Here is a 24,121-nt window from a genome sequence, read left to right as displayed (position 1 = left end):
AAAAAAAAAAGAAAAGAAAAAGGATGATTTTTATAATCAATTAAATAGTCAGACCATTTATCTCAGTTCAAACTCATGCTCTAACGATGGTGTTGAGACTATTAAAAACCACATTGATTAATTACCCTGGAACGATTACTGTACAGAAAGCGGTTAGGGTGGAATCACGCACGGTACGACCCACCCAAACTCCACCGACATAGCACGTGTTTTTTGAAAATAGGCGCACTGTATGTCGGCCAAAGAGGGGTTAGTCGATCTTGAACTTTTTCACCAAGATATCAACATTGCGCCATACAATCCACTGTCAACCACTCACGACTTCAAAATGCCTATTATCAACGCCTCAGTCCCTCCTACCACCACCGACGACACTCACTACGTCGTCTACTTTGCCTCAGGCGAACCCTCCTGGTGCCCTGACTGCCGCAATGCACTGCCCGCTCTGAACGCCGTCTTTGGCGACGCCTCAGCTCCTACTGCTCATCTCGTCATGGCTGGTTCGCGCGAGGAGTGGAAGGGAAACCCAAACAACAAGTACCGCCAGGCACCTTACAACATACAGTGTCTTCCTACTGTCGTGAAGGTCAAATATGTAAGTTTTGAGATACGAATATTGGGGAAGGGAAGCTAATTGCTTGGGTAGGGCGAGGAGGTTGGACGTCTTGGTGACCAAGAGAGTCAGAATGAGTCTGATCTCCGCAAGCTGATGAAGCAATAAGTGGCAAGGAGATAGAACAGCACTACCAACGATAGACCTCCAATAGACAAAAGCCATTCTTCACGATCGCCTTTCTCTCCGATATAACAATTCAAGGACACCTCTCCGTATACTCGGAAATAAATATAGCATCCGAGTTATATATAAAGTGGAAATTCTCCAGTTCTCCAACATTGATCATCCATTGTTAAACGCCAACAAACTTGATAAAACTGGTAACGCTAACTTTCTCAGAAATGATCTGCACGCCAGCCAAGACATGCCACCTCAGTCGGAGAATACTCGCCCGAACCACCGGCGGGGTTCAGGTAATACGTAGGTCAGCAATCTGAGTGTTGGGGTATTTAACAGAGCATCACATCGCTGATGAGGGGTCGTAATCATAATCATCATCATCATTCACTCCATCAAAATGACTTCCGAACAATTCAAGCGCTATGTCATCGTCGGCATGGGCGTTCGCTCAGCCATGTACTATCAAGCCATCATCCAGGACTTCAAGGATGTAGCAAAGCTAGTCGGTATCTGCGACACCAACCAAACGCGCATGGACGTCGCAAACGACCACATCGTTGAGCTCGGCGGCGAGAAAGTCCCAACTTATAAAGACACCGACTTTGACAAGATGGTCCAAGAACAAAAAGCCGATGTTGTTATCGTTACCACAATTGATCTTTTCCATCATAAGTACTGTATTCGCGCCATGGAGCTTGGCTGTGATGCCATCACTGAGAAGCCTATGACTATCGATGAGGATAAGCTGCAGCAGATGATTGATGCTGAGAAAAAGACCGGCAAGCAAGTGAGAGTCTTGTTCAATTATCGGTATGCCCCGCATCATACCAAGGTCAGAGAACTCATCGACTCTGGTGTCATTGGCGAGATCTCAACGGTGCACATGGATTGGATTCTGGACTGTGCTCACGGCGCCGACTTTATGCGTCGCTGGCATAGACATAAGGAGACGAGTGGCGGTATCCAAATGCACAAGTCAATCCACCACTTCGACCTGGTGCATTTCTGGCTAAACACCGAGCCCGAGCTAGTCTACGCTCTTGGCGATTTGCGTTTCTACGGCAAAGAGAATGCTGAGAAGCGTGGTGAGAAGAACCTTGGTGAACGATACAAGAACAACGACGATGCGAAGAACGATCCTTTTGCGTTCCAGCTTGATGATAATGAGCGCATGAAGAAGCTTTATCTCGACGCTGAGCATGAGGATGGATATATCCGCGACAGAAACTGTTTCGGCGAGGGTATTACCATCGAGGATAATCTTTCTATGATTATCAAGTATAAGAACCGCGCCGTTATGACTTACAACACCTACGCCTACGCACCTTGGGAAGGATACCGCTGCGTCTTCAACGGTACAAAGGGCCGCATCGAAATCAACGTCGTCGAGAGCGGATACAACCCTCTCGGTGATCCCGTTACCAAGGATGCTAGCGGCGAAGACGAGAAGTACATCCAAGGTGGTGTCGAGAACACTAAGATCGTGGTGTATCCTATGTTTGACAAGCCTTATGTTGTGGATGTTGTGAAGCAGGAGGGTGGCCATGGCGGTGGTGATCCTGTTTTGTTGAAGGATGTTATTTTGGGAGATCAGAAGGATAGTTTTAAGAGGGCTGCTTATATTCGGGATGGTGGTAATGCGGTGCTTGTTGGTGTTGGTGCGAATCATAGTATGAAGAGTGGGATGCCTGTTAAAGTCCAGGATTTGGTAAAGTGGTAGATCAGAAGTTAAATGCAAACTAAATGTTGACCCTATCTGGTCTTATCCTCAGCCATACCTATTCTTAACCTTACTCTGGAGATACTCTGTATACAAATAAATTCACCACTACTCTGTTGACCCTGAGATTGTCCGTGACAATGGAATAGACCTCCACTTGCTTCCAACTCCCATTCTGCGAGCATTATCTGGATGAGGCTGCGATAGGTTATCGATGTAGGCTATTGTTAGTGCCTTTCACGTGTAATTTACCAGCGTCTGGTTTTGTAATTTGAGAATCAGGCTCGGGGCCAAGGGACATGATTGGTTTTGGATGCAATAATTGGTGCTGTACAATCTTACACGCATAAGCCACAATCCTGCTGGGGAGGTTCGCCTGATCTTTGAGCCACAAGTAGCCGGTCCCCCCGTACCCTTCGTATAATGCTCACCTGCTATTTAAATCCTATAGACTTAACTAAAGATTCAGATTGATATTAAGGCGTCTATTATAGCGATAGAGACTCTAATAACAAGAGAAAGGCACCAGCCGGGGCCAAAATGAATAGATTAACAGTAAATAATAGGCAACCTCTAGCCAATAGTTAAGACACAGGTATTCGTACGACGCTCTAGCCAACTGACCTATGAAACCCGATCAATAAGACACAAGTAAGCAGCCCAATTATGCAGTCTGATCAGTCAGGTGGCCTCACAACCCCGCTTCAGCGGATTCTTAAGTATTGTATACCTATCGCACCTAAACAACGCATCTCCCCATCAACGACTTTCCGTTTCAACCTAGATCAAGATTCTCGGCGCACCATGGAGATTGTCGGCGTTATCGCGGCTGTTCCAGGTCTCATCGACATTATCAAAGCAGTTTCCACAGGTGTTCGCGGACTAAGGAAAGGCAAGGTTACAGCTAAAACTACCCAGGACTTGCTTACTCAACTGCAAGACCTAGAGTCTATCCTCCAAGATATTCAGAACAAATGGAAGAACGGAGGGGTAGACCAACTTCGATTGCAACGACTATCGCCGCCATTGAAACAACTCAAGGTTGAGCTCTCATCTCTTCGGACCCTACTTCAAAATTCAGAGATCACGAAGGAGCCCGCAAGATACCTAAAGAGGGCTTTCTTCCTATCTACAAGGCTTGATAAGTCACTGAACGAAGCCTTTACTCGGCTATCGCAGTTGGAAATTTCTTTGACGCTGCTCATTGCCCATGGACAAAATGCTGTCACCAGAGGTAAGAACCTATATTTTCTACCGGTGCTTAGCTTACCATTGCCTAGATCTGGAAATCAGATCGTTTACTACAAGACGACTGGAGCTACAATCTCTTCTACAACCTGCCGGTAGCAGCTTTATTCCGGACAAGACTGCTGGTACCTGCGATTGGATATGGTCTCATACGACATTCTGTGACTGGATGCAAAACTCAGCTATTGCTCCAGACTCTTATCTTGACCGAATCCTATGCATCGTTGGCATTAAAGGTTGCGGAAAGTCCGTTCTAGTCAAGGCCATAGCCGGGGAGTTCGGCATAAGAAAGAAGACAGCTCTACACTTTTCGTTTTGGTCTGGTAGCGAAGCCCAGCAAAAGCTTACCAATCTCTTACGGACACTGGTCTGGCAAATCCTGGGTTATATCAAAGACGAGAACCTGGAGCGAATCTCCGAACCTCTGGGCAAAAGCGCTGTTGTTGATACGCAAGTGCTTACGGGAGTACTTCATATCGCCCTATCATTGATTCACGGAAAGGTCTACGTCATAATCGATGGTGTTGATGAATCTTCCGACGACTGGAACAATGAGTCAGAGGGAAGTCTATCAACAGTTCTGAATCTAGCCAAAAACCACAATAACCTGCACGTCCTTCTTTCTGGTCGAGAATCATCGCTGCGAACGATCCTCAAGAGGAATTGCCCAAGATTGGAGATAACAGACCGTTTGATTCGAAATGACTTGCTCAAGGTCATATCAGTTGAGCTGGACACATCTCTAGCCATACATTCCCAAAGCGTTCGAGACATGATCCAAGCGTCTTTAGAGTCCAGGTCTCAAATTATGTTTCTTTGGGTTACCTTGGCCCTGAGAGAGCTCAGACGATGTTTCAGTGTTGAAGAAGTTAAGGAAACTCTGAAACAAGTCCCGCACGACCTTGACCGCGAATATCATCGTCTGTTCGCACGACTCATGACCCGCACAGGGGGGACAGTCATAAGGCCGTCTGTAACAATGAAGCGTGCGAGGTATCTTTTGTATTCTCTACTTGCTTGCCCCGAACCCATGACTGTTCAGGACTTGTGTTATGCATATGCTTCGCAGTGTAACTCAGATGGTCCCGTCGATGATGATCTCATCACTACGGACGGTATCGCAGATGCATGCGGCGACTTAGTCGCTGTCACAGATGGTCGATGTCATTTGATCCATGCTTCAGTATCTGAATTCCTAATGCGGCCTCAGCAAGAATGGGACCACGAGGACTCGGGGATTTCATACTTCAGAGTTGACCTTTCTGTCGCTCACGAGTCTATGCGCTCAGCCTGCTTCAAGTATATTGAATCGATCGATCTTGGATATCCACTAACAGACGACGGAGCTCTCTCTCTTTCACAGCGGTTTCCATTCATCTTATACGTGTCTAACTATCTACCATTTCACCTCAGCCAAGTTCAAAATCGGAAGAGGCGGAGTCCCAAGGAGTCTTTCAGTTCATTCGGAACACATCAATTTTGCGTCTTCTTTGAATACCTCTTGGTGATGTTCAGTGACTCTATACTGAGCCAACAAGCTGATATCGTTTCCTGGACGCAATCTGTAATGGGTGAGATAGCGTTGGAGGATCTGACCGAACATTTCAAAAGCGAACTGAGACGTCGTCTCCAGCTCTTCGGGGTTCAGCACGAACGTTATAAATCATGGTTGAACCTGGCTATCTTTTTCCTAAACGACAATGACGAGCCCGTTGTCCCATACCGGAAGGCTGCTGGTACTGTGTCCCGCAAAGGTCAACCGATGGAAGCTTCCAACAAGACCGTTTTATCAGCGCTCCCTGAACATATAACCAATTCTTACGGACTCCCTGCCCAAAGGCTGTCACAGAGTCTTGGGGCTGTTTCTAAGATGTTTAAATCGCTAGAGAGCTCGACTGTAGCCTTGGTAGCCTCATCTGCAAAGCCCCTGTCTCCGCCTCTCATTCTCATGGCGGCAAGGGTGGCAGCAAAGCAGAATAGGTGGCCTCTTGCAGAGAGGCTTGCAGCTGTCTCAATGGCCAAGACATTGGGTCATCGAGACTTCTACGAGTTTTGCAGTTTACTAAATCTCGCTGCTATAAAGATGCATGGATTCGAAGACTACGGCGAGGAGACAGAGAGGCTGGTAGACAAATTGATCGAAATTGCCAATTGTCTTCTTGTTCGACCACAGACCGAGTTCTTGAAGGTCGAAGCTTACAACCTGCAAATACAAATACGGGCTAGAACCGATAGACCAGAACAGGCTGTAGAATCCGCGAAGTCACTGGAGAAGATCGTTGGCAAGCAGAGAGAAAAATGCCGCAGCCTAGTCTGGGATTACAGCCTCGGCCATACGCGAGGAGGTTTTGCCTATAGAGTGAATTGGCTTAGAAAAACAGCCTTTTGGCTTGAGAATGCTGGTGAACACGCAGCTGCAGCTGTCATTGCTGGCCAGGGCATCGACGTCTTTAACGAGTCAGGAGCAGAGCCGACGACGGCTATCCTACATTTGTACAATATTCGACTCAATGCTCTTCATCTCAGTGGAGGGTTCAACGAACTCATTTCCACATGTGACAAGTACATTGAAGTATTCGAAAGTGTCGGCTCCAAAGCCAATGACATACATATACATATCCGGTGGAGAGTCCAAGCCTTTCGATCATCCGCGTTTGCTGCTATCGGAGATGAAGAAGAGTCCATAAGATACTGCATTGAAGCCACTGACGAGGTCAAGCGCTTGGGAATTCAAAAGGTACAGGCAGTATACGAACTCTCGCTTGTTAGCATGGCAAAGGGCCTAGCCCATTTTTGCCAGTACGATAGATCGATGGCTTTATCTCGCGAACTGCTGGAGGTCAAGGAGGTAACAGTGACAATGAAAAGTCTCGACCAACACACGACACTTGGTGTGATTCGACCTCTCGTCTCTAAACTTGAAAATGTTGGTCTCATGAAACCCGGCTATGACGAATTCCTACATTGCTACTCACTAATCTATCTGATTGACGACTCGGAAGGCTTGGATGAGGCAGACTGGTGGGAGACACAAGCAATATTCTCAACTGAGACTATCCCCATGTTCAAAGACAGGACGACATTACTCACACTGAAATATATTGAGACATGCTTGCGTTGCAGTAATAACTTGGATCGCGCTTGCGAAGGCTACGCAATGTTAGGCCAGATCTATTTCAACGAGGGAGACTTGGAAGCAACAAATTTGGTATCCTCCGACGCTACCTCACGATTGCTTTCAGGCTCCTCGCTCCGTTCCTTCAGCAGTTATATGAAGGTCGGCGAGATTTGGTTGAGTGGTGGTGATGTTGCCAAGTCTAAGTCGTGGATTGATTTGGCTTATGAGACTAAACCTCAGAAATCCTCTTCAGACTGGGCCTTTGCGAATGAGCTTTGGTTTGCTAGCATGCTCGGCTACTTCATTGATACCTACGGAGACCAACTTGAAAGTGTGGACAAACGAGAATCGTTCATTGAACAAAGCTGGGTTCACCTCTTGAGGGCTATTGAGGAAGACAAGAATCTTGAAAGGCTACGAGCCAGGAATAGGTGTGTTCGATGTGAACTTGAATCCCGGGGCAACGAAGAGAATGACCACCATGACGATGAAATGACAGGCGATTGCTGCACGGATGTGGGAGTCCAGATTGAATCTGACGATGATTATGATGATAACTCCTACGGTAGTTGTGAAAACGGATATAGCTTGGAAGATGTTTATGAATCCAAAGAGGAGCGAGATGATCGTATACAGATTGTGAAAACGCAACTTGAAGCTCTTGGAGGAACCGACTTAATAAATAAGGCTGAGGCCAGGGTGAGGGCAGAGGTATTAGAGCTGAGGAGGTTGAAGAGGCCGAATAGTGAAGGGTGTTTTCAAGCGACTGAAGGACTGCGACGGCGGGCTAGTATTTAACATCCCAGATAAGGTTTTATAGGTCGGGTTTGAGAATAGAGGCAATTTTTTCATATTTCTTCTGTAATACTTTTTGCATTATTTTCCCCCTTGATCTGCACAGGGTGATGTTTTCGACCACCTATGCCTGCGCAGGCAAAGGTACTCCAGTGGCTCTGGTGGATTGCCTGAGCCAAATCTGCACTACCATTCATGAAGCCGCGATGGGTATTTGTAGATATAGTCCTCTAAGCACAGAAATACCTCAGTGTATATACCTAGCTGATCGACTCGGTCAAGTATGTCCCGCGATAGCCTTTGGCTCATACAACTCCTCCAGATACTGAACCTCTTCCTTACTTAAGACTTTTCCTCTAGCACCCACAGCCTGGTCAATCCTCTCAACACTACTAAAGCCAATAATGGGACTGGTGACCCTCTCGCCAATCCATGCCAACGCAACCTCCGCCATAGCCCAACCCTTCTTCTCCGCAATTTCCATGACCCGTCCAATAATCTTATTATCAACATCCGACAGCTCTCCTGAACTTTCCTTCTCGCCTTTACTTCGGTCTGTAGATCCAAAGTCTTTGGGTGGTCGTGCAAGGTGGCCTCTGCAGAGCGGTGCCCAAGGAATAAGTCCGACGCCAGTGTCATTGCAATACCGGATCATCTCGCGCTCTTCCTCACGGTAGAGAAGATTGTAGTGGTTCTGCATGCTTATGAATTGTGTCCAACCGTTCCTCTCAGCAACGAATTGCATGCGCGCAAACTGCGTTGCCCACATGCTACTCGCACCGATATATCGCACTTTACCGGACTGAACAAGATCGTGCAGCGCTTTCATGGTTTCTTCAAGAGGGGTGTCTTCATCGTACCGGTGAATTTGGAGAAGATCGATATATTCTGTGTCGAGACGTTTGAGAGAGGCGTTTACCTGGTTGAAGATTGCTGCGCGGGAGAGACCGTATTGGTTTTGATAGTCTTTGGAGACTTCAAATTCGGATTTGTAGTTGATGTGGCGAGCGGCTGTTCGATGTCAGTATTTGGGACGGCGCATGATAGAGGTGGGACGTACAGGGCTCTTCACCAACAGCCCAGCGACATTTTGTCAGAATGAGGACCTTGTGGCGGGGGATGTTGAATTTCTTCAATGCTTTACCGACGATCTCTTCAGAGACGCCGTTGCTGTAAGTATTGGCGGTGTCCCAGGTATTGAGTCCACGATCATACGCCGCTTTAAGAAGCTCCAACGCCTGTCGCGTGTTAGTATTTGTTGCGATAGATGACCTGGGGGCTCATACCTCCTCTTCACCAATAACCCAAGGCAAGGTCCTCTTATCTCCGAAGCTCATGCAGCCAAACACGGGAACAGAAATGCGTAATCCAGATTTACCAAGGTTGCGATATTCGCACTTGGATGCTTCGAGCGAGGCTTTGAGTTGGGTGGGGAGATCTTTGTCCGTCATTTTGCTGGTTCTGAGAATGGTCGTTTTGATATGTAAATCTTGCCTCTGGCTTCTTAGAACACCAGTACAGGATAAATGGTGAGAGAATAGAGACTGAGAAACATGGTCTCTTTTATAGGTGGTCAGCGACTTTGGATGATCTGAGATAAACATTCAGATACTCTGATAGGCGGATAAATCGGATTGTATGTCATCATTGTGCTGTTTGGTGTCGTGCAACTTTTACCCCGCTGCTGACTGTGCTGAGTGTAATTGTTGATTGATAGAAGTGTTGTTGGCTGGGTCGGAGAGAAGCTACCCTGGACCTCTCTGCTTCTGGTCGTCGTTTGATCTGCGGGTCCAAATGGGCCAGCCGCCTTCTGTGGAGACGTCGTCGTCAAAACTTCAACAGCCCATGCCATTTTGGCCAGCGGCGGCAATGCCGTCTCTTCAAAGCCATGCGTTTCGGCCAACCTTAAACCTTCATGACGTTTGTTTCATCATTCTAGAGACCCAGCCTCTTTACAAAGAAGCACTTTATCTCTTGATCACCAACTCCTGCAACTTGAACTGCTCTCAATCAATTCGGTCTCTCGGCAAAGACATGAGAATACTCGTCTCTGATAGGTCCTCTCGCCTGACTGCGCCCATCCCACCCTACACCCGACAGCTGGACACTTCGGGTTAACAACCCCATAAACAGTCTAGCTTCATCCTCTCCACGTCTAATTTTGCGGGGAACTGTCGGCAGATCCCATCGGAACTGACTGACGTATTTCAGATTTCCAATCGCGAAGCGGTAATTGCATGAACTTAGAATCAACATAACCCACCTGATCCTTCAAATTGAACTTCCACTCTGCAATTGTACCAGGGATTCAATATGGAGCAGACAAAGACGACGCGCAAACGGGTCTCAAGGGCGTGCAACCTTTGTCGCGCCCGGAAAGTTCGGTGTATCATTGAGGATCCTTCGGGTCCTTGTGTCAATTGTCGACATAACGACAAGGTTTGTACATTCAAGCGAAGACATGGCATAATGTAAGTTTGTTCTCTCCTCAAAATGAGCACAACTAATTTTTAGACCGACCAATCCGACTCTGAGGCCGAATATCCCGCCAACACCACGCTCAATCGAATCAGCAGCCGAGAAACCCATTGAGGCACCAATTCAACAACCTCTACCTGCAGCATCAAGACCAGGTTCAATCTCATCTTCAGCCTCCATCCTTTCTCAAAACATTACTCAAGTACCAAGTTCACCATGTCATCCCGACTACGCCTTCCTCCAAGTCCCCGACACAAAAGACCTTCTCCCCCAAGACCTCCAATTCCTAGTCAGCCAAGGGTGTTTCATCGTGCCGCAAAGAGCAGCGCTGGATGATTTTTTGAGACAGTATTTCTTACATGTTCATCCAATGCTCCCGATTCTGAATGAGAAGGATTTTTGGCTTTCTTATAATTCTGTGGAGGGGGATGTGGAGTATGAGATGCCTATGTTGGTTCTGCAGGGTGTTTTGTTCATTTCTTCTGGAGTAAGTAAAGACTCTTGATGCTGGGGACTATACTGACTTGCGAAGTTCGTGTCAGCGGAAACGATCAAATTACTAGGCTTTCCAGACGTTCACCAGGCCAAATTGGCCTTCTATCGCCGCGCGAAGCTTCTCTACGACTTCAGCGTCGAAAAGTCCTGTATCGCCATAGCCCAAGCATCTCTCCTCCTCGCCCACACACATCTGATCCCCCGCTGCATAGCCGGCAACAAACCTTTAGGCTCCATCTGGCTCGGCATAGCCATATCCTACGCGCGCGTCGCAAAAGCTCACTGCTACAGTTCTCTACGTCCTTCCAACCCTACTGAAGTCGCCAAAATCCAAAAGCGTCGCAACACTCTTAAACGGCTTTGGTGGAGCTGCATAATCTGCGATCGTCTTCTTCCACTTACGTCAAGACAGAGCATAAAAATCACGCCTCACAATTTTAGCTTTTCTGGATGCTCGGTACTTGGCAGTGCAGATTTGGCGGACGAGCTGTATAATTCTGATGTGTATGACTCGGAGACTAAGACGTTGCATGCAGAGCTTTTGGCTAAGCTAGTTGAGTTGTGTGTTGTGCTTACGGATGTTTTAATGGTTGTCGCGGTGCTGTATAATAATCCGTCTTGGATGCTCAGTGGACGGATGAAAGATGCGGGAGTCTGTGGAATTGAGTTGAGAAGATGGTATAATGCTTGGGGTGAAACGAAAGGAACATTGGAGGAGAGGCGAGGCGAGAGTGGAGAAATGGCAGAGTCCATTATTCTGTTCAAGAATCTCATTGAGATGTACTATCAGTGAGTCCACTCGTCCATACGTTAGAGGACTTACTAACTGTGACAGTTCTGCTAGACTATCAGTCTGCCACTACAACATCCTTCGATCAAGTCTCGTGCCAACATCTCAATCAGACGTTCACCTCCGTCGTCAAAGCGAAGATCTTCAAGGTTCAGCATCTCGCGTAACAGAATGCCTCCTCGAGTTTGACCGTCTTGGTCTATCGAGATGGCTTCCCATGACAGCGTATGCATCTCTTCCCTTTCATCCTCACCTCTCACTGACACCATCCAGCATCGGCTGCACAGCCTTCCCATTAGCTCTCCAAATGATCGACGTCGAACTGCACCCCAAAACTTCCCAAAAGCAACAACACGTGGATAACCTCGTCAGACAAATGAAGAGCTACAAGAACAAATACTACATCACGGATTGGGTCATGCGAGCTATTAGACATGTCGTGGAACTAGCAGGACAAAGGGATGGCTCTGAAGCGCGTAGCGCTCTTGACATGTTGAAGAGTCGACCGAGTTATTACTTGAGATTAGTTATGACGCTTGATATGAGTATCAGCAATGGGAGATTGCCGGACGAGTGTGACTTTCCGCCGAGTCTGAGAGCTGGAAGGACGAGCTTCGCAAAGATGAGTTCAGATGCTGCGCAAATGGGGGATGAAGAATCACGGAAGCGGTTTTCGGCGATGAACAAGGACTTGATACCGGACAGCATCACAGACGAGAATGGAATTGGATCAGCAGATTTGAAGGACCAAGCCCAAGCGCAGGATGCTATCATGGTCGACCAGGAATCCTTCTTCAACCCAAAGCAACCCTTTCCTGTGGATCTAACGGCTGCGTTATGCGAGATTACGAATATCCCTCCGTTGGACTTTAGCGACATGCCGCTTTTGGATTCCTCGCTCTTCAATGACGCTGGAGGTGTGCCGTTTTGGCCATATGAGTTGTTGGGATCGCCGCCGGATAATTTGGGTCAGATTGAGGACATTGGAATGGGAGATATCTTTGCTGGGATGATGGCAAATGCGAATAATGAGTTAGGTATCGTTGAGGATTCGAGACAGAATGGCAGTTCTGTCAGTCCGCCCATGAATTCTTTGTAACGATAGCTACTAGGTCATGTCTATTATACAAAAGTTTATATCCTACCAGCATCGTGTGCCTCCAACACCTCCTTGATCTCCAAAAATTCCTTCTTTATCGCCCACATTAGTGCTGTCATCCCAAAGCCGTCCTCAATGCTCGTATCGGCCCCGTAGCTAAGTAAAAGACGAACGGTCGTTAGATGACCACTCATCGATGCATATACGAGCGCCGAGCCGGCTGGGCGAGCACAAACTTCCTTTGGTAGTGGCCAGGAGGGAATGTGATCCCAACCAATATCAGGAAATCTTTCAATCTCTTCGTAGTACTTTCGGCGACCCCTGATAGTAGATGGTATGAAATAGAATCCCTTTCGTTTTGGTAGGTATAACTCCGTAGCCCTCGCGTTACAATCAGCACCACGTTCAAGTAAGAGATTGATAGCCCAGTCTAAGCTTAGCCTGGCTGCACAGATGACTGGTGGCGCATCTAACACCACTCCTCCAGTTCCTTCTTCCAAGGCTCTACGTCTATCCCACTCTATTCTCTCATCGTCCAAGAGAGATTCATAGAAGCAGACCCTTCCGCATAGGCTTATATCAGCCCCTTGACTGAGTAAAGTTCTTGCCATTGCGTCATTTTCAAACGAGATAGACGGCCTGTTGCACAGCGAACGTTGGGTATCAAGGAAGAGGCCAGGAAACCTTCCTGTGATGTCAGCAGATGACTTCCCATTCCAAAAAGAAGGGATGGTAAAGCCTTTTGAATCCCAAGACAGTGTGAGGGCAGAGATCAGTGGGGTGACGCCAAATGGACATTTTTTGTTGATATCGACACCGTTTTCGAATAGGAAGTGTAGCAATCGCTCAGAGGTATGCTCTACGGCAATGAGAGCAAGAGGGCGGTTACTTTGGGCCACATCGTCCGCACAAATGCCACAATTAATAAGTTCTCCTAGTAATTCCATATGACCTCTGAGTATGGCTTTTATCAAACCGGTCTCATTTGGAGAATCCCTGGCAAATATATTGGCGCCATGATCGATGAGGTAGCCTACTATGTCGGTGTTATTCTCCCATATTGAAATCATCAAAGCTGTCGCTCCGAAATGGTCTGTGGCCTCGATATCCGCACGGTTTCCAAGGAGGCACTCCACAAGAGACAGATGTCTTCTTGATGCTGCTACAGACAGGGCAGTCCGTCCTCGGTCATCTTTGGCCTCGATATTAGCTCCGCGATCAAGGAGGAGCTTCAGAACATCTAGACGTCCCTCGAAGGCTGCAGCGCACAGGGCATTCTCATTCCCCCAATCTGCCTTCGCTTCAATATCAGCGCCGTGATCAAGAACAAGCTGGACTGTTGGTTTGTGTCCATGCGAGGCTGCATGGATCAAGAGCGTATGGGACGCGTAGAGCCAGTGTATATTCCAATCATGTAGACGATCTAAACAGAATTTGTGGCGAAGATTAAGGGTCGACTTCCGGTCACCATCGCATTCATAAAAGTCCGAAGGCAACAGGGCGCACCACAGTTGATTCTTCATCCTTTCCTTGAAAGCGTAGTGAAATGTAACACCGCTCTCAAGCAGAATTCGCACGGCGGCCGGTTGCCCAATTTCCGCTGCGTAAGAAAATGCTTCTCTCATCGAACGTCGGGATTTGGCCCCATGGTTAAGGAGAAACCTTATTGTGCTTTCATCACCACTAGCCATTGCCCATGACAATGGTAATCGAGGGAGCCGTTTAGATGGTAACTGAGGGAGCCGGTACCGCCCAGGGCGAAGCCTGACATTGATGTTTTCCTTCCAGTGCGGCTTATTATGCCGGTAAAGGGCCTCAAGCCATCGGACGATACCAAACGCACATGCTTGATGTAATGACGGAAAGAGTGGATCGAAGATCTCTTGGAGGAAGCTATCTTGTTTCAATACCATATTGACGAAGAACGAGCGGTTAATATCGATGGGGCATGTCGCGGACAGTCTAATATGATAGGCCCAGTATTCTTTAGCATATTCAAAAAGAGGAGAGATGGTAGAATAGTTGTTATCGTGTGTTTGTTTTTTGGTTTGGTGATCGCTTTCCTTGAGCACCACTAAGCATCTCTGGGCGATGGGACCTTGGCACTCGTTGGACGTAAAACGGTACTCTTCTAAGGGTGCCTCCGAGTTCCGATGGCTGCTAGTGAAATATTCTTTGGCTGATTGATGCACAAAGAGAACCTTTCCTTCGTGCACCTGAAGTAGCGGTCTCAGAATAAAGACGACGTCTGCCACGACCCCTGTGCCGGCCCCATCGTGATTTCGCAGTACGCTTTCAGCAGTGGCATCTGCCAGTTCGTTCAGGGTAAGGGGTCTTTCTGAAAAGGTTATCCACTTTAGTATGGATGCGCTGACTTGACGGTATTCCGGGTCGACTCCGCCCAGCATCCTGGCAAAGGTCGCGTTTAGTCCTTTAGGAAACGCGTTGACCGTATCCATTATCTGGAGGCATGTTCGTTTCTTGCTGAGTTCTGCAATAATAAAGCTAACCCATAGAAAGATTCCTTCGGCTTTGTCAACCAAAAGTTTCGTAATCTCAGAGCGACATTCTGCAAATCGCGGTATCATTTCGAGTTGCTGCAGACTCGATGTGATGAAAGTCCCAACGTCAGTCGTGACAGATTCGTTGTCGCTCTTATCGAGGTTAATGGTAGGTGTTACACCAGAGTCGTCAATATTCCGGCCCAAGATGACAAACTGGAATTTGCGTTCCCCATTTGGATTCCCACAACGGCCACAATACTCGTAGAACTTGGCTGCGAGATTCTCAGACGAGTCGCACTCGTCTATTCCATCCACAATGCACCACACCGTAGGAAGCTCTTGCTGGGCCAATAGAGTCTCCAATATCTTCCATAGGCCCTCCAAATTTGACAAGACATCTCGTGTCTTTTCTTCACTTTCAAAATATTTCAAGACCTGGTTGACCAGTGTAGCATCATAGCTAAATTCTAGAAGTTGATACGCCAGGCTTCGCAACACATTTAGTGGATCGTTGAATCTGGCATCCTGGAATCGACAGAAGAACGACAGAAGACGGTCTGTTCCGTCTCGGAGTCGCGTCGTGAGGTCCTCGGCGAGAAAAAGCGAAATGACAGTTTTGCCTTTACCAGGGCCACCAGATATTCGCAGGACTGGAAACTCCTTAGCTAGCCACGACTGGTAATGTGGGCTTTGAAGGATCCATTCGCAGGTACCATCCGCCCTTTTCCCTTTCGCGTTCGCCAGGGCTTCTCTGTCTATGTCTGGATGGCTGACGAAAACGGCATTGCGACAACGTTTGATCTCTTCTTTGAAGGTCGCTACGGAAAAGAATGTTGACGGGCCAAAATTATAGTTTGATAGGTGATCCTCACTTTTTTGGACATCTCCAATCGTAATATTCACGTCGTGGTACGTGCCAGCAAGAGATACACTCTGATCCCGAGCCAAGACATTGTGAATCCCTTGGTTCGTTCCGGGTTCGCCGCTATCGACTGGCAGCGGAACCTGTGTTGCCATTGCTGAGACCAGCGTCGCAGATTGCGGGTGTTAGAGCTGTATTCTTTCCGCGACTGCAGAATAAAAGTATCAAGATCTGCGTTTTGAAAACAGCTCCAGCTTTTGCTGGCTCTACAGGTCACCTGAGCCGTCCCCAGACGTGGCTTATGCGTGTAAGATTGTGCAACAATGATCGTCGCTTCCAGCACCAATAGTTTCCTCCAAGACAGAGCCTGATTTTCAGCGCACAAAAATAGAAGCAAGGAAGTTACAAAAGCGTGATTGGTATTGGACATAGCCTACATTGGTGAGACATTGGAGCCTAGCTTGACGATCGCGAAACCGCCACCTCTCACTTGTAATTTCCAAGACCCCAACATTAAAACCTGATCTGTTTGCCAAAGTCGTAGCAGTGTTAAACCCACCTGTAATTGCCCTCTTCTGAACCATGGCAGATCCACTGAGTATCACCGCCTCAATCGTTGGCATCATTGGTGTCACGGGCCAGGGTGTCGGGTTGCTATCAGACACCATTCAAAATATTCGGCATGCCCCAGAATCAATCAGAACAATACAGACAGGACTCCATCAGCTGAAGCCGCTACTGTCAAAGCTGGAGCTTGCAATCACAGAGGAACCCACAGACCTAATACTTTGCCCGGAGATCAGGGACGCCCTTGCAGTCTGTAATCGGGCCTGCACCGAGTTCAGTGTTTCTCTCACCCATTGGACGCGACACTCCAGCGACGAGAAGACGTCTTTACTTGACAATGCCAAGATTGGGATACTTCGTCAGGGACGAATACGATCGCTGAACGAGCAATTGAATCAAGGCATCAAGATGTTGAATGTCACACTAGAAACCGCGAGCTAGTAAGTTCTGCCCCGTATCCTTACATTAGGCTGTAGCAGACTTGCTGATAACCCTTCAGTCTGAAAGTTTGTCGACAGCAGACGATGCCGAAAGAACTTGGGGATCAAATGCTTGTTCTTCTGGAGGGCCGCCTCAATGGAACAATCAACAAAGCACGCAATGACCAAAATGCCATGGTCAGTTTGGAAGAGCCAGTTCTGTCGCTCGAAGAGAGCGATGATAAACAAGCTCTGCTTGACGAGATGAAACGACAAAAGACCATGATCCATGCTGTGCAACGAATCTCTGAAGAAGCCCTCAAAGCTGCTGTATCCGAACGCACCAAACAGAAAATCGACGGCGTCAAGGCAAATAATCGCAGCATTGCACTGAGTGGATTTTTCAATGTGGGAGTGAGTGAGAGAAATCGTGATCAAGACATATCGAATGTATATGCAAACGAGCGTAGTATCTCGATAGCTGGAGTGGCGAACGATATTGATATCAATTCCATGCATGCGAGGGTGGCGACATCACAGAGACCAGAAACCGCTCAGAGCTCCAATTCGAGACCTCAAACGGTTATTGACGAGGAAGGTCTTTCCTGGGAAATCTAGGATTATGGATCGGGGTGTGGTGTCTGGGTCAGGCCCCAGTCTAGAGTCCTTGAGATGTTGGCTTTCTTTTTTCTTCATTCCTTTGTCCTCACAGCAGTGACCAGAGTAGTTAACCTCATTTCAACAATGTTACTAGGTTGGGAGTTGGTAATGAATGGAGTTACTTCTACTCTATTCTAATTGTAAGCACGGCCAGCACTTCTAAAGTGGCATCAATGCTTCATGTATACGAAGAACGAAGTGATAGAACCACTCCAAGACAGTCATGGCACCAAACTAACAGTTCCCCTCTACTCCTTCTTACCGACCTCAACAGCTCCATCACCCTCAGTCTCCCTCTGCTTCACAGCCCAAGCAAGTTCCTCATCCGCCTTAGCAGCCCTCTTCTCATCCTCCTCACCCAACTTGACATTCCTAACAAGATAAACCATCAAAAGCAACAACCCCGAAACACACACAGATCCAATAGCAAGAGTCTGCTGCGTCTCCCGATAACATTCATCAATAGCGATTCGGTCAGCACTACCGATTGTGTAGTTTTTCGCAACGACGATAGACCCAAAGATCTTGCGTCCTTCGGCTTGACCGAAATTGGCAATGAGTTTGCGGGGGAGGAGGGAGTTCCAGATTGCGCCGCTGACTGTTACACCGAGATTGGAACCAAAGCCTAGGGAAGAGAGGTAGACGGCTGTTGCGATGGCGACTTGCTCGTTTTCGAGAACGGCTTGGAGGGATACTTGGAGGGGCACTTGAGTAAAGCCTCTACCAACACCGAGGAGTGACTTTGTGGTGATGAAGGCAGCTTCGCTAGCTATATGTGTGCCAGAAATGTTTGTTAGGTAAATCGGAAGCCCAGCAGCCAAGATGATGCAGACAACTCCAACCATGATAAGAGGTTTCGTGTTCTTGATAAACTTGAGCGACAAACCAGCTACAAGCGCACCAACATTATAAGCCACACGCTGCGCATCATCCACTCGCGTCGCAGCACCAGGCGAATAATGACCCGCAACTTGCAAAAAGCTAGAAAGGAATGGCCGGTAGATACTATCCGACATAGCGATAATAATAACCGATGCGCAAGCAACGATGACGTTGTGTTCGCGGATTGTTCGGTAAGGAATGATGGGGTTGGAAGCAAACTTGCCATCCCAGACGAGAAAGGCGATGAAGGTTAGAGCACCGAGGATGATGAGAACGATGGAGGATGGGCGACTCCAGCGATCGGTGTTGTTGCGTCCTGCGATGGTCATGGGGAGTAAAGTCATCGCCAAACCCGCAACAAGAAGTAAAGCACCGAAAAGATCTAACTGGACTCCAACATGCTTCACCTTCCCCAAAGGTCCACTCTGAGCACCGTGCATGAAAGACACCTTCTCAGCAACAAGACCAACACGTTTGGCACGTCGATTCATCCATACCATGATCCCAATAGTAGGAATCGCAGTAACGGGAAGAATAATACTCCACATACCGTATCCCCATCTCCAAGAAGAGTTTAGAAGTATATGCTCGCCGAGATATGTTCCGCCGTAGAGTGTAGGTATCGCGGAGAGGGATTCGGGGAGGGTGAAGAGGATACCTCTGTTTACGAGGGAGGTTATGTCTGCTATGAAGATCTGTTGGACGATGTTCCAAGCTGAGTCGCCCAGTACGTCAAAGATTGTACCAGCCTAATATGTTGGCATTGGTGATGTGAAGAATGGGGAGACTTACCAGGAAGGTATCGACGTTGCGACAGGATGCATACATCGCGTTTCCGATAGCCATGGCGAGGGCACCACCGGCAAACCCCTGCGGTCTACCAAAATGCTGCACCAGTTAGCACGCATCCACAATTGCCTACCAGAATATCTCTTACGTTTGCAAGCTTGGCCAAAAGCGGATATGAAACAATCCTCACAATTCCCGCGACGATTGAGCCAGTGGCTAGGAGAGAATGCGCCTTGAAATGACTCGTCGCGTACGGCTCGTAGACATTTTGTGTGTAGACTGTTAGATTCATGAAGAAGTTCATCAACAGAAGACTGGAGGCTGTTAGCGATGCTGTGAAATGTGATGAGTAGGATGTGATAGGGTGGTGTGATGACTGACCAGCCAATTGCTATGCCGAGGGTTTTAGTTGTCCATAGCTTACGAAGGGCTTCATTTGCGAAGCGAGGTCTTTCGACTTCTGCCGCTTCGGCGTCGCGATGCGTTTCTTCTACCATTCTGACAGTCACTTGGTGTAGAATGACCACGGAGATTTGGGGAACAAATTTTCTCTGTAGGACTGGGCTGACCAACTGTTATAGCTCGCCAATAATCCCCTCAACCAAATCCCCGGAACGGTGCTTATCCCTCTTTATCCCACCCAAACCAGGATTATCACGAAGATCTTTTCTCATCGTGGTAAGAATAGCTGATTGATAGCACGGCTTGGCACGAAGACTTTGTTGATCCCTGCATTTAAGATTGTCGGTTAAACTTACTGTCGGCCGCTGACCAAAGAGCAGTCAAGAGAAGAGTGATTGCCAAGAGACTATCACGTAAAAGATGAGAGATTATCAGAGGCTTTGCATCTTATCTGATCAAGTGGCTCCATATTTAACGTACCATTCGACCCTGAACTGAGTTTGATTAGCGGGGATGAGGGAGGCTAGAGAGGATGGGGTAAGAGGCCGTTGGAGGTGGGATTGTCACTGAAGATGCGGAAGATTCCGCGGACGGAGGAATGGAACGAAATGTGTCAGACTTCGGTAGTGATTCACGCGAGATACAGGCAGTGTCATATAGATCCATGTTACCTTGTACTTATGCATATTGAATACTCGTAAACAGTAAAGATTGAAGAACCATAACCATGCTATGCAATTATCCTTTCCCGTGATCCCCCATCTACTTACTTCTTCTCTTCAGCTCCCTTTGCAATCTTCTCAGCCTCCTCCGTAGCCTCATTAACAATCCCCTCAGTCTCCTCCTTACTAAAAGCATCCGTAAACTTGACCCAACTCCCATGCGCAAGTCCTGTCCCCGCTCCAATTAACAGTCCCAACCCAGCAGTAGGAATAGCCACAACACCCGTCAACAATGCTCCCACACCCATGCCTAGTCCGCTCGCCACACCAGCACCTATCCCCGTCCCCATGGCACCGCCCTGCAACCAGCCCTTTTCAAGTCGTTCAGCAGTTTTCATAAGCTTGGCTGCTTTCTTATCGATTTGTCTTGCTTCAAATCGAATATTCTCTGCTTCTTCGGGATCGGATTCATTGTCTGCTTTTTCGTGGAGTTCGATTGATTTTTCTTGTAGATTTTTTGCTTCTTCGACGCGGCTGTGGATTTCTTTTACGATGCGGTCTTTTGTTGCGGATGAGGATTCGGATGGGGACCCATCTTGGGGTTTTTCGGAGGAAGACATGAATTGGGCGGGGATTGCGCCTGAGAAGATTGAACCCAGTGCTTCGTTCATGGATGTTAAGACAGGGGTATAATAGGTGAGGCTTGGTGAGGGTATCTTATTTATGAATCTGTGCTGATAATGCACTAGAGTGATAAGAGTGGAATGTGGCTTGTTAGGAAATCTTGTTTGGAGTTGTGCTTGTTTTATGAGATTACAAGTGGGGGTGGCGGATGACGTACATACACGTGTATGTCTTCAGCAGGATTATTGCTATGATGCTATAATTGAGTAGTCATTGTCATCACGATGTACGATGGGTATTACAGCAGGACAATATTCAAGATTCATTCAAGTCTGGCTGTGTATAGACACGAAGAGTAAAGGGAGAATTGGCGTGGCTTTAGAGCGTTGGCAACGGTCGAAAAGTTAGTTCGTTGGGCTATGACGTCGCGTTGAAGATTTGACCGTTAACGAATGAACAATCCACGCCATTACCTATCAAAAGCCCCCACCATTCGATGATCGGTATCACCAATCAATCATGGAAACGCAGGAAGATAATTGCACCCACGCTCTATTATCCAGCAATTCCAGCAAACATCACAGTGACGCGTAGAGCGAACAGTGGTAAATGTCATGCTTTTTTTCGCGTCAACTACCCTGTATCTTGGCGCGATTGCTTATTAACGCTCCATCGCGGGGAAATCATGATCCTAATTGGCCAAGACCAACCGTCATCCCTTAACCATCCCTTGCACGTCAGGATCACCTCAACACATGTCCTCTCATCTCATATCATCTCAGCTCCAACATCGTCAGCTCAATGACCCCATCTCAATCTCATCCCACTAGCCTCAATTCATAAGCATCTCTCAAAATGTCACGTCTAGGCTCGCCAGATCCAGGCGCGTCATCAGACAACCACCGCCTCCTCGACATGGACGGCGAGTCCCAACGCGGAAGACCAGCAGAAGGTGCAGCAGCAGATCTCATGCGACGACTCGGTGTATCTCCCGAACGAAGAATTAAAGTTACGCCTGAAGATGATGCGCGTGTGTTGGGGAGGATTGATATGGTTGTTCTGCCTCTTATGCTGGCAGTTTACTTCCTCCAAGGTGAGTGCCCTCTCTAACTGATAGGGTGGGTATATTAATGTGGATAGGTCTGGACAAAGCAACAATCGCATACGCCTCCATCTTCGGCCTAATAGAAGACACCCACCTAAAAGGCAACCAATTCTCATGGCTAAGCAGCATAGTCTACGTCGCCCAACTCATCGCGCAATTCCCTCTCGCATGGTTATTGGTCAAACTCCCCATTGGAAAATTCACAGCATGCATGGTAACGCTTTGGGGATTGACGTTGACGTTTATGGCTGCTGCGCATACTTTCCATAGTTTGTTGTTCACGAGGTTTTGGTTGGGTGCGTTTGAAGCTAGTATTGCGCCGAGCTTTGTTGCTATTACGCAGATGTTTTGGAGGAGACGGGAACAGCCTTTGAGAATGAGCTATTGGTATGCTATGAATGGGTTTACGGGCGTTGTAAGTCTACCTCTACCCTTTTACAATTACATGCTAAGTAATAATAGTTTGGAAGTTTGGCGACGTGGTGGCTTGCCCAACTCCCTCTTGGCCTAAAACCATACCAGGTAATCCCACCACTCTCTAACACACATCGCGTGCTGACAGTTTAGACCATCTTTGTCGCCTTTGGAATCATCACAGTCTGCTTCTCAACAGTTCTATTCTCCTACATGCCCGATTCCCCAGCTGAAGCCAAATTCCTCGACAAGCACGATAAACTCATCGCTATCGAACGATTGAGGATGAACCAGACAGGCGTCATGTCTCGACAGTGGCGATGGGATCATTTCTGGGAGACGATGAGGGATTTGAAGACGTGGCTTTGGTTCGCTCTCATCTTTAGCATCTCGTACGTATTTCTATCGTTGTTACGGTTAGTTACTGACTGGTTGCAGTGTTCCCTCTGGTGGTGTTGGGTCTTTTGGACCTCTTCTCATCAAATCGTTTGGCTTTGACTCTTTTGAGGCTATTCTGTTTAATGCGCCTTTTGGTATTGTCCAGCTTATTTCTACTGTTGGTGGATCTTATGTTGCGACAAAGTATCACAAAAAAGGGCCCGTCATCGCTTTTCTTGCTATCTTTCCGATTATTGGATGTATGATTATGCTTTCAACGCCTCATACACCCGACGGTAGAAATACTCTACTTGGAGGATACTACATGATCTCCGTCTTTCCAGGGATAGGTAAGTTTCATGCCTCTTTTATTTTACGAATGCTAACCGGTTAGTTCCGTTGATCTACTCCTGGTCGTCCTCCAACACAGCCGGCGACACCAAAAGCAAATGCAACTCATCAGTCCTCTTCATCGGTCAATCCCTCGGCAACATAATCGGGCCCCTCCTCTACAAACCTTCTGAAGCACCCGAATACCACAGAGGTCTATCATGGAATTTACTTCTTTACATGGCGATCGAAGGCTTAGTCGTGGTAACGACTATGTACCTCGCCTACTTGAACAAAGACCATAGCCGACGTCGCGTTGCAGCTGGAAAAGATGCTGTTATTGTGGATTACAGTTTGTACTCGCCTGAAGAAGCTGATCGGTTGAGAAAAGCAAAGGGAGCGGATGTTGATGGGAATGTGGGGGATAAGGCTTTTGATGATTTGACAGATTTGATGAATGATGAGTTTCTGTTTGTTTTCTAGATTGGGTTAGAGACATGGAGATGCGCTTGGTAGTGGCCGGTTACGTCGGCGGTTGATAGCTTCGGTCCCGATGTTAAGTGCCGATTGCTTCCGCGGAACTGGAGCCAATCGGATGCGAGGAATATCCGAGTTGGAGTAAGCAGTCAGGAATGACGTACCAAGTCCGAGAAGAAGATGCTCGATATTACCGCAAAAAAAGAGAAGATTTTTATCTAGCCTGTGCTTTGAATGAGAATGATCTCTCAGGACCTTTGTAATGGGAAGAGCAAAGAAGTACGACCGAAGCTGTGTTGATATGGCCTTGAAGCATGAGCATCAAAGCGCAGGTCAAACGGGTCTAAGACGGATTCGCGGCCATCAATCTGACCAATAACATCCCCAAAAACGCCAAGTGCCGAGCACATAATGTGGAGAAATCCTTCCTCGGAAGCCATCAATGGTCACTCTGGGGTAAATAATCTGGGGCAATCCAGACCCATTGACGATCAGCCACTATCCGAAGACACAATACAAATACTCTCCCCATCCTCTCCCTCCCTTCACCTCCCATTCCTCTGTATC

General features: G+C 47.7%; 9 protein-coding genes across 9 annotated transcripts; 6 read left to right on the top strand and 3 right to left on the bottom strand.

The window, feature by feature from the left end:
* Window positions 1–328: 328 nt before the first annotated feature.
* Window positions 329–721, top strand: FIESC28_06227 (uncharacterized protein; the record flags this gene model as incomplete). Its single annotated transcript, XM_031160371.1, has 2 exons — window positions 329–595; window positions 647–721. 2 exons carry the CDS (start codon window positions 329–331, stop codon window positions 719–721), a joined length of 342 nt encoding a protein of 113 aa, XP_031015617.1.
* Window positions 722–1,133: 412 nt separating this feature from the next.
* Window positions 1,134–2,456, top strand: FIESC28_06226 (uncharacterized protein; the record flags this gene model as incomplete). Its single annotated transcript, XM_031160370.1, has 1 exon — window positions 1,134–2,456. The coding sequence occupies one exon, from the start codon at window positions 1,134–1,136 to the stop codon at window positions 2,454–2,456; it is 1,323 nt and encodes a 440-aa protein (XP_031015616.1).
* An 804-nt stretch (window positions 2,457–3,260) lies between these two features.
* Window positions 3,261–7,568, top strand: FIESC28_06225 (uncharacterized protein; the record flags this gene model as incomplete). Its single annotated transcript, XM_031160369.1, has 3 exons — window positions 3,261–3,690; window positions 3,737–7,461; window positions 7,521–7,568. The coding sequence occupies 3 exons, from the start codon at window positions 3,261–3,263 to the stop codon at window positions 7,566–7,568; spliced, it is 4,203 nt and encodes a 1,400-aa protein (XP_031015615.1).
* Window positions 7,569–7,894: 326 nt separating this feature from the next.
* Window positions 7,895–9,068, bottom strand: FIESC28_06224 (uncharacterized protein; the record flags this gene model as incomplete). Its single annotated transcript, XM_031160368.1, has 3 exons — window positions 7,895–8,628; window positions 8,678–8,855; window positions 8,904–9,068. The coding sequence occupies 3 exons, from the start codon at window positions 9,066–9,068 to the stop codon at window positions 7,895–7,897; spliced, it is 1,077 nt and encodes a 358-aa protein (XP_031015614.1).
* Window positions 9,069–9,930: 862 nt separating this feature from the next.
* Window positions 9,931–12,479, top strand: FIESC28_06223 (uncharacterized protein; the record flags this gene model as incomplete). Its single annotated transcript, XM_031160367.1, has 4 exons — window positions 9,931–10,088; window positions 10,132–10,582; window positions 10,628–11,379; window positions 11,426–12,479. 4 exons carry the CDS (start codon window positions 9,931–9,933, stop codon window positions 12,477–12,479), a joined length of 2,415 nt encoding a protein of 804 aa, XP_031015613.1.
* Window positions 12,480–12,514: 35 nt separating this feature from the next.
* Window positions 12,515–16,000, bottom strand: FIESC28_06222 (uncharacterized protein; the record flags this gene model as incomplete). The annotated part of the gene is made up of 1 exon (XM_031160366.1): window positions 12,515–16,000. One exon carries the CDS (start codon window positions 15,998–16,000, stop codon window positions 12,515–12,517), a length of 3,486 nt encoding a protein of 1,161 aa, XP_031015612.1.
* A 427-nt stretch (window positions 16,001–16,427) lies between these two features.
* On the top strand, window positions 16,428–17,449 carry FIESC28_06221 (uncharacterized protein; the record flags this gene model as incomplete). Its single annotated transcript, XM_031160365.1, has 2 exons — window positions 16,428–16,852; window positions 16,912–17,449. 2 exons carry the CDS (start codon window positions 16,428–16,430, stop codon window positions 17,447–17,449), a joined length of 963 nt encoding a protein of 320 aa, XP_031015611.1.
* A 290-nt stretch (window positions 17,450–17,739) lies between these two features.
* Window positions 17,740–20,897, bottom strand: FIESC28_06220 (uncharacterized protein; the record flags this gene model as incomplete). The annotated part of the gene is made up of 7 exons (XM_031160364.1): window positions 17,740–19,122; window positions 19,166–19,261; window positions 19,311–19,476; window positions 19,544–19,652; window positions 19,921–19,970; window positions 20,045–20,053; window positions 20,335–20,897. The coding sequence occupies 7 exons, from the start codon at window positions 20,895–20,897 to the stop codon at window positions 17,740–17,742; spliced, it is 2,376 nt and encodes a 791-aa protein (XP_031015610.1).
* An 808-nt stretch (window positions 20,898–21,705) lies between these two features.
* On the top strand, window positions 21,706–23,560 carry FIESC28_06219 (uncharacterized protein; the record flags this gene model as incomplete). The annotated part of the gene is made up of 6 exons (XM_031160363.1): window positions 21,706–21,943; window positions 21,991–22,370; window positions 22,418–22,477; window positions 22,523–22,761; window positions 22,808–23,097; window positions 23,142–23,560. The coding sequence occupies 6 exons, from the start codon at window positions 21,706–21,708 to the stop codon at window positions 23,558–23,560; spliced, it is 1,626 nt and encodes a 541-aa protein (XP_031015609.1).
* Window positions 23,561–24,121: the final 561 nt, after the last annotated feature.

Source organism: Fusarium coffeatum, assembly GCF_003316985.1.
Source record: "Fusarium coffeatum strain FIESC_28 chromosome Unknown BRIP53273_contig_134, whole genome shotgun sequence".
Lineage (NCBI taxonomy): Eukaryota > Fungi > Ascomycota > Sordariomycetes > Hypocreales > Nectriaceae > Fusarium > Fusarium coffeatum.
This window is presented reverse-complemented; position numbering and strand designations above follow the sequence as displayed.